This window comes from Quercus robur, chromosome 6, assembly GCF_932294415.1.
Source record: "Quercus robur chromosome 6, dhQueRobu3.1, whole genome shotgun sequence".
Classification (NCBI taxonomy): domain Eukaryota; kingdom Viridiplantae; phylum Streptophyta; class Magnoliopsida; order Fagales; family Fagaceae; genus Quercus; species Quercus robur.
In genome coordinates this window covers 16,896,596-16,905,859 of record NC_065539.1, presented here as the reverse complement: position 1 = coordinate 16,905,859, position 9,264 = coordinate 16,896,596, and the positions used below count along the sequence as shown (strand labels likewise).

Below are 9,264 nucleotides of genomic sequence, written 5' to 3'. Positions count from 1 at the left end.
GCTCTTTTTGCATTTCCCAATATCAGTTGGCTTTATATCTGGTTTCGCAGATGTACAAGGGCCAAGGGGTGGACTATAAATCAGATTTATCAAGTGGACAGAAGAATCTTACTGTAGTGGCGTGGCAAACATATTATATGCACTTTGTACTTGTAGTAATTAATGCTAATAATTGTATTGGATCCTTCTAAATTAATGCAAATAATTCAACGAGGTTGTTGATAGCATGATAACTTTTTTTTTTTTTTTTTTGATAGAAGCATGATAACTCTTATTTGGTCAATATCACAAACTTTTTAATTTATACTTAATGAAAAATTACAGAAATTCAGTATGACAACCAAACTGTGTTGAAATTGTATTGTTGCTTCCTCAAAAGCACTTGCATATGATAATGAACACTTTTATTAATGATTTATTTTGTTCATATGTCACTAATTAAGCACCCAAGACAAGTGAGGGTTAGTAAAGATCAAAAGACCAAACAGAAACCAATTTTGACAAGCCCCAAAATGAAATAGGGAGAAACATCTTTCTCCTCCTATATTGTACTGACTGAAGCTCCATTACAAAGATTGAATCCATACCAAACATCATTAGGAATGTAAGTGTTGTAATAAAATGTAGCAGACTTGGTGTTATAACCATTGATTGTCACTTTCTCAGGCATCCAACCATCGAATCCACTCCTGTAGAGGTAGACATAGCAGATTTGGTATGAGCATGGTCCTAATATCTGAAATGTATCTCTAGAGCACCTCCCAAACGTTCCTGTTGATGGATCATCCAGTCTTGGTGCATACACCCGATCATCAAACAAATGGTAATTACATCCAAGAAACGGTAATAAGTTACACAATTAATTAATTATCCATTCTAGATTCTCATGACATATATACATGCATCTACTTAAATTAATGTGCACAAAATTGTCATGTACATACATTTATACCTGTCATGACTGCTCTTTTATCATCAATCAAAACAATTTTTGGTACATGCGATATTCAAAATCAAAATATTTTATTGGACGATAAGAAACTTGGTCTGTTGAACTAACTTGCATCTACATTTATACATTAATTATTTTATGTGCGGGTATGTAATGTGTACAGTGAGTTAAGAAAAACCTGTTTCTCAACAAAAAAAAAAAAAAGAGTTAAGAAGAACCTGATTGCCATAAGCATCACCAAATGCAAGACTGATTTGATCCCTTGTATATTTGGTTGATGATCAGCTTGTCGTTATTGATACTGTGTAAGAGCAGCTCTTTACATTCTACAAGAAAATTAGTATTTATTTTAGAGACATAAATTAAAAATTGTGACATAACCTTTTTTTTTTTTTTTGGTTTTTTTACTGGAATAAAATAATTTTGTTCAAGTTAACCTCTGTCTGTCTAAGTCCATTGTTTTGAACCAAAAAAGAAAAAGAAAAAGAAAAAAAAGACTCTTGCTCTAAAGGGATCTATCTTTTTAGAAAAAGATCAAAGCACCATGTGGGAATCTTTGAGGAGTATTTTCATACCTGGGTATTGTTGATCTTGAAGGATCTAAACTACTGGGGTTGAGGAATGATTGACTTGGCTTGTGAGAATGTGAAGAGGAAGGCCAAAAAGAGCAAAAAAGTCACTGCTTTCACCATTTCCTCCAAATTCCTATGAGCTATATCCCAAGAGTGACTGTGTGAGGAGCAGTATGATCTTTGGAATAATCCTAAAGGTACATAATATACGTAGACTAGAGTAGAGAGCTTTCCAGCAACCAAGGGTAGATCAGTCAAATTCTTGTCCCCTTTGCGTCTTGTCTAATTTATTTATATGAATTATGAGTTTTACTAGAGGTACAATAAATAACCATATTTCTTTTTTAGTAGGGCAAGTCAGTCTTTTTTGACAGGGACTTTTGGTTTTGGATGGACACAAGTAAACCTATGTTTATCTTTATCCAAGTCAGCTGGGAAACGAAGAATAACAAACTAGAATTTATGTCTTAGATTCTTACAGTAATATTTTACTATGTTTGTGTCGACTTTAATGCTTTCCAACAAAAAAAACATAATTATATTTTTTGAAAAACTATATCATTTTTCTAAATTTATTAGTGACTTTAAAATGAGATAGAATTTTTTCTTCAAAATGAGTCATACTTTAATAGGGTTTTTCATTGACCAAAAATAAAATCTTTTTTAGATATCTTTTTTGATACCACAAAATACAAGAAAATGTGAAAATTTATTTTATTTTTCTATATTTGGTAGTTGCTCCAAAATGAGATAAAGTTGTTTTTAATAGTAACTTTAAAATGAGTTATATTTTAACAGGTTTTTTGGTCGACCTTTTTTTTTTTTTTTCATACTACCAATTTTTTTTTTTTTTAAAAGTGAAAACCTATATTCACAAAAGATTGAAATAAACAGAGCAAGATTAAACAAGTTTGGGTCTTCCAGCTCTCCCTTTTAGGAAGGAATCATTTCAAGGCAAATGACAAATGTTTGGCTAGTTAGTGACAAATGTTTGGCACTGTGAAAGGTTTTACCGAGCCCTACTTCTAATTCAAATTCATTGCACGTTTATGGTTCCTTGAACTATATTAAATACCCATCATATAAGTTGGACAATATTTTCCTCCACTCATTAAAAGTCATAATTCAACCGCTACGTAGTAGGTTTAAAGGTTTAAAGGAAATTCCACAGCGCCCCTCTACATCTTCCATGATTTGCAGAATTTCCCAGCAGACTGAGCTCCTTGGGTCTTCAAATCCCACTTTGGCAACTCCTTGAGTAAAGCCCTCTTCAATGGCTATGTCTTCAATCATCCCCAAACTTAAAGATTTTCTTGTTTGCAAGACACTTTCAACCTCATTCCTTTTTGCACTCACCTTTATGGTATCTAACCACAACAGCTAAACAAGATTTATTATTCAACAATGCTATAGACACAAAAATTTCACATGTGAGATGGTAGATTATGATTAGTATAGCATCACTTTTATGGGACTACCTTTGACATCATTTTTATTGAATCTACTTTAATCCTAATCCTCTGCAGAAATCATTAAAACTTTCAAATCTCTAATGAAAATTACACATAAGATAAAACTCAAGCTGCATTGGCAGCAGTCATAAGGATTACACATAAATTTTTTTCTTTTAAAGAAGGAAATCCTTCGTGAAATTCTCTCCCATTAGCTCAGCCAGCTGTCCAGGTAATAGCAAGTAACTTAAATTGCTGTATTTAGCATTTTGACAATGTCAAGTTGCCTCAAGAAGGATTTCCCTGATTGAAAGGGTAAACATACATCAATGATTTGGTACATTTAAGTAACTTGAATTACTGCAGTTAGCATTTTGACAATGTTGAGTTGTTTTATGAAGGATTTCCTTGCATTGATTATTTAGTTCATATAAGTAACCTGAATTACTGCAGTTAGCATTCTGACAATGTCAAGTTCAAGTTGTTTTATGAAGGATTTCCTTCTTTAAAAGGAAAAACTTAACCGATTTAGTTCATTTTTGAGTTTCTTTACAACCAAAATTCGCTAATTCAGCTCAGCATATCAAAAGTGGTACTTTAAATGCAATAGAAAAAGAAAAAGAAAATCCTATCCCTTCAAATTTGCTCCCCAATATTCCTTTCACAATAAAATTACTCTTATCAATCTTTAGACTAAAGCAGAAATAACAAATCCTAAGAAGCTGTCAGGATGATTTAATTATAATTTCAAGCCATCATAAACATGTGAAAATGACAGAATTGCTGCATTGTAATTGTCACCAACAATCCAAAAAGAGATGCAAGAAGTAATAGAAAATTCAAATAGAGTTTTTACCTTGAATTCATAGACAAAACCGTGAGGCACTAAATTATGCAGCCTATACCCCAAACAAAAAGGTGATAAAGGAAAGGAGAAGAACTTTATAAACTCATCTTAGATTCAGAAACGTTGCAGTGATACACAAGCAAGTTAGAAATCCAACCATTTAGTGTAGTATACACAGGTCGCTGGGGAAATTATTCCATCCGGTGTACATAGACTTATCTGTGGACAAACTCCGCATGGAATTGAAGCCATGGCCCCAATTTTCGGTTCCGCTTTAAGGCCTGCTTTGCTTGCGCATCTATAACAAACTTTCCCAATAGGAATAGAATTAAACTCCCCCATTCCAGTACTCTTCACCTCCAATATCTCATTGTCCAAAACCAAAGCATTCACAATCTCTTCAATTTGCTGAGTTGTGAACTCAACATTGAAGGCTCTACTCCTCCTTATTGTGTCCAAAATTTCCTCCAGTGTAACAATCTTTTGCTCATAAATGATCTTCACACAGAGCTTTTTCAAGAAGTTTATAAACTCTGTATCGAGGCTCCCCTCAACATACCAAGCTCCACCAGTGATTTCCTTTGATGGTTCAAACTCTGTCGCAATATAGTGTTTTCTGCCTTTATTTTGGATGGTTACAACCTCTTTTATCAGTTTCTTAGCTTGAAGTGCTTTGAGGGATTTGTTAAGCACACATTGTCGGGGATGTTTGTTGCTCATTTCATGTCTCTTGTCCAAATAGCCATGTCTTGCTTGCTTCGGATCAGATTATAAAGGATACACTCATGTTCTGTCAAAGATTCAATAGGTGATTTTGAGTCAGGCTGTTTACGCTTCAGAGATGAGAGCCCTTGTGATCGGTTCATTCCTATCAAAAGACAATTGCAGGGGAAAAAAAAAAAAGAAAAGAAAAAGAAGGAGAAGACGTCATTCACTTACATAGGAGTACTGAACCTTGTTTTCTAGCATGGTGGGCATTAACATTCATATTTTAAAATAATCAGAATAATAAAAACTTACAGCCTTTATTCGATGTTGCATAATAACAGTAGGAAAACGAAAGAAGAAAGTAAAATTTGTAAACTTAATTACTTCCATCTGTCAGCTATTCTTTTTTTTTGATAGATAATAACAAATTTATTGATAATAGAAGTACAATGGATTTACGATAGTAAACTCATTGCACTGAAAAAAATACAAACCAATCAAAAAGAAAGACTAGCAGAATTAAGAAAATCAAACAAAGAATGACAATGTGTAAACCCCCAAATACGAGACCACTCAAACAAAGTCCTAAGCAGCAAAGACTTCACACAGTCTACAAGTCTCTCAATATCCTCAAAAGTTCGGGCATTGCGCTCCTTCCAAATTAACCACATAAGACATGCTGGAACCATATTCCACACATTTGAAGTGTGACTCCCTAACCAATTCCACCATGCAGAGAGAAGAAAAACAACGTTCTTCGGCATCACCCACTGAACCCCAAACAAACAAAGGACTTCACTCCACAAGGTATGAGCATACTTACAATGGATCAATAAGTGATCCACAGTTTCCTCTTCACATCGACAAAGGCAGCACCAATTAACAAGAGGTAAATGCTTCTTAACAAGGTTGTCTATAGTAAGAATCCCACCCCTAGCAGCTGTCCATAAAAAGAAAGCCACCCTTTTAGGGATCTTAACACACCATATGCTCTTCCAAGGAAAAGACACCAACGGGGCTGCTAGCAATGAGAAATAGAAAGAGCGCACATCAAAAACACCACTACGATTCAATTGCCATATCATGGTGTCATCACCCCCTCTAGGTAGCTTGGATGAGATATGCGCAAAAAAATCATAAAAGATCCCTATCTCCCAATCCTGAAAAGCACGACGGAAACGTAAGTTCCAGCTTCTACCACCCCCATCCGGTGCATAGTCAACCGTATCAGAAATCATAGCTGACTTATCCATAGCAATAGCAAACATAGCCGGATATAAATCCTTCAGGGCAGTAGGGCTACTCCAAGGGTCATACCAAAATCTGATACGAAAACCCTCACCCGCTGCATACAACACATGACCAAAAAAGCTCTCAACCCCCTTCCTAATGTTCTTCCACATACCACATCCATGCGTCCCTCTAACAACTCTAGTACACCATCCCCCACTGGCCTCCCCATATTTGGAAGCTATAACTTGCCTCCATAAATGTGTGACTCATTCCCAAATCGCCATAGCCACTTCCCAAGCAAAGCTTGGTTAAATAGCCCAATCTTCCGGATCCCCAAGCCACCTACCTCCACGGGCCACACAACTTTCTCCCACGCAACAAGTGAGAATTTAAAAACATCATTAGATCTCCCCCAAAGGAAATTCCTCTGAATCCTCTCTAATCTGTCCGCCACATGTTGTGGAATAGTGAACAAAGATAAATAGTATGTAGGAAGACTTGATAGGGTACTCTTCAATAAAGTAAGTCTACCCCCTTTTGACAAATATAACTGCTTCCAACCTGCAAGCCTTTTTTCCATCCGTTCAATGATAGGGTTCCATAAAGAAAAAAAAAATTTCTCAAAAATTTAGAATTTTATTCAAAAAAACCCAAATGAATCCACCACGGGAATCACTTTTCCATCCACTTCACAACAGAACAATAGTTCAGCCTATATCAGTATCACTACAAAGGCTAGCAAAATATTTCTATATTGTGTTGGTTTCTCTAGGTATACAGGCACGAGTACAACTATTAAAAGAGTTAAAGAATTATAATTATTTCTCAAGCCAAAATTCCCATAAGAAGATGTTGTTCAACCTCATAAGTCAGAATTTCCATAAGAACCAAGCAAGATCACTAGAAATAATCATACACAAATACTCTCATTGGGGAGGTTGCCATGGACATACAACTTCCTAGAAACAAATATGCTTTTATTAATTTTTACTTAATCAACAAAAGATCTAAGCCCACAAGCACATTGATAAAACTTCTCTTCTTCCTTAAGCCAAAACTTCCCAGTTTATTGGAAGCCAAAACACAAAGAAGTCAAATTTATATTAACTCTTCTTTTCCTCAGTTTTCTTAGCATGCAAACAAAAAGAAAACTCCATTGATTTTTTTTTTGTTTGGGAAGGGGTGGGGGGGGGGATGGCTTAAGGACAAAAGGGGCATTTTTTTCTTTTTTAGTAATTCTAGTATGCTTTACCATTACAGAAGAGAAAAGCAAACTTACAAATTTAAATATATATATATATATATATATTGTCATCTACAATTTATCTTTCTAGGCAACTTTATTCTCAATATATATATATATATATATATTGTCATCTACAATTTGCAGTCTAATCGTTATTGCTTTTCATGACTGCATATCTGATTATTTGATGAAAACCAATGTTTTTTTTCTGCCACAACTATTTTATAGTGCTATTTCCTACCTGGAATCTCATGGAAATCAATAATAATTTTCCTTCTAATCTCTCATCTAACACTATCTAAAAGATCCAATAAGAAAGAAGCTCTAAGCTACAAATGATGAAATATATAAGAACATTTCCTACATAAGAAACACAAAACATTTCTAATACAAATGAAGATAAACACTTAAAATTTCAAGCAAACCACAAATGCATGTATCTTATCCCTAAGCAAATTGGAATTACTGTTATCAAATCTCATATCCACAATTTTCATTCTTTTTTGCATCAAAGTCCCAATATAGCAATATTTCAAAGGACCCATTTTCCCTATGACCTCCAAATCCCAAAAGAAGCACAAAAAAGATTGAAATGTTGGCATTTTCCACTTAGCTGACCTTACTATGATTGTTTATCTTACATGAATGAGCTCCTAAACACTTTTTTCCCATAAAACATTACAAAACAGAAGTGCAGAATTGCATATTTCATATTCTCTGCTTTCTCTAAGCAGCCAAACATAGGACAATAAAAAGAAAGAGAGAGAGTACCTGCACTCATTTTTGTAAAAGCTTTTTGAATTCTCTAACAGGTTCGGAACACAAAGGAATTCAATAGAAGAAGAAGTATGTAATATTCAGTTGAAATCTGCATCACAAGGAAAGAGAAATGGGTCATATTATACACTCAAAAATATTGGTCATTATCAATATCTAATACTCTGATGCACCGATACGGCAAAAATGCCATCGTATCGGTATCCGATACGGATACGGGTGGCATACCGGTACGAACGTACCCGAAGAGTATCGAGTCGAAGAAAATCATTTTTTAATTCCGATTCGGCTCGGATACGTCCGAGATACGGCGAGTATCGGATAGGATACTGGAGAAAAAAAAAAAAAAAAAAGGAAGAGAGAGAAGAATTTTGACACCTGGATGATTTCTGACCATATAAGAGCCCTAATTTTGCTTCACCTTCACCCGATCTATCACTCTCTCAGTCGCTCACTCTCAAAAGTCTCCACTCTGCTCTGACCTTGCCGTCACAGACAGACCCACGACAAGAGCTCCTCCTCCTTCTTCTTGCCGCCGGTAAGTCTCTCAAACTCTCACTCTCTCTACCTCGCCTCTCGCTTGCCTCTGTTCTGAATCGGAAATCGGAATCGCCGAGAGGTTTTTTTTTTTTTTTTTTTTTTTTTTTTTTTTTTCCCTTTTCGCCTTCCCTTCTCTCTGTTTTTTCGTTTTGGGTTTTGGGCCTCGGGCCCTTCGGCTCGGCTCGGCTCATGTTTGTTGTGGGTCTGTGACTCAAAGACCAGAGAATGGGTTTTTTTTTTTTTTGGTTGAGAATGGGTTTGTTTGTTTTGTTGTGGTGTGGCCCATTGTCTTGGCCCTCATGGGTTTGTGACTCAAGAGTATATATATTATTTTATTTTTATTTTTTTTGCTGATAATGGGTATGTCATATGTGGGTCTGTGATATCATTTATATATATATATATATATATATATAAAAGAAACATTAGAAACATCAAACATTAGATAATAAAAACAATAGAATGTAATATATTGTTACTTAATTTTAAAACTTAAAATAAACATAAAATATGTACAAAAATATTTAAATATACCTAAAAATAAATATTAATTAATTGAGTTTTGGTGAATATGAGTACGGAGTTGACACAATTACATATATATTATCTCTCTTTACAACTATGACAAGTTTATAATACAATATTAGTGCACTCTAATAAGCTTAAAATATAAACATATAATTCCAATGAATATGCCAATATAAGCACCAAAAAATAAAGTTACCCAGAAAAGACAATGGTGGCAGAAAGGGGGGAGAAGATGGTGAGGGAAAATGGGTGAAATACAAGTAAGGTGGGCAAATGGGTCATGGGAGAGAATGAAATAAATGAGAGTCTCAGTGCAAAACAAGGTTCTAAAATTAGCCTCCTCAAATTTTTAGCGAAACTAACCCAAAAAACTTTACTTTTTCTAGTTTAGATATCCAAGTTTTGTATGC

General features: G+C 34.7%; 1 protein-coding gene and 1 pseudogene across 1 annotated transcript; both read right to left on the bottom strand.

Moving 5' to 3' along the window:
- Nucleotides 1-515: 515 nt before the first annotated feature.
- LOC126689915 (embryo-specific protein ATS3B-like) lies at nt 516-3,014 on the bottom strand (annotated as a pseudogene).
- A 775-nt stretch (nt 3,015-3,789) lies between these two features.
- LOC126733021 (uncharacterized) lies at nt 3,790-8,548 on the bottom strand. The gene is given in 4 exon segments (XM_050436134.1): nt 3,790-4,515; nt 4,518-4,690; nt 7,781-7,877; nt 8,165-8,548. Coding segments are annotated over 3 exon segments (732 nt in total). The 5' UTR covers nt 7,791-7,877; nt 8,165-8,548; the 3' UTR covers nt 3,790-3,966.
- Between the last annotated feature and the right edge of the window lie 716 nt (nt 8,549-9,264).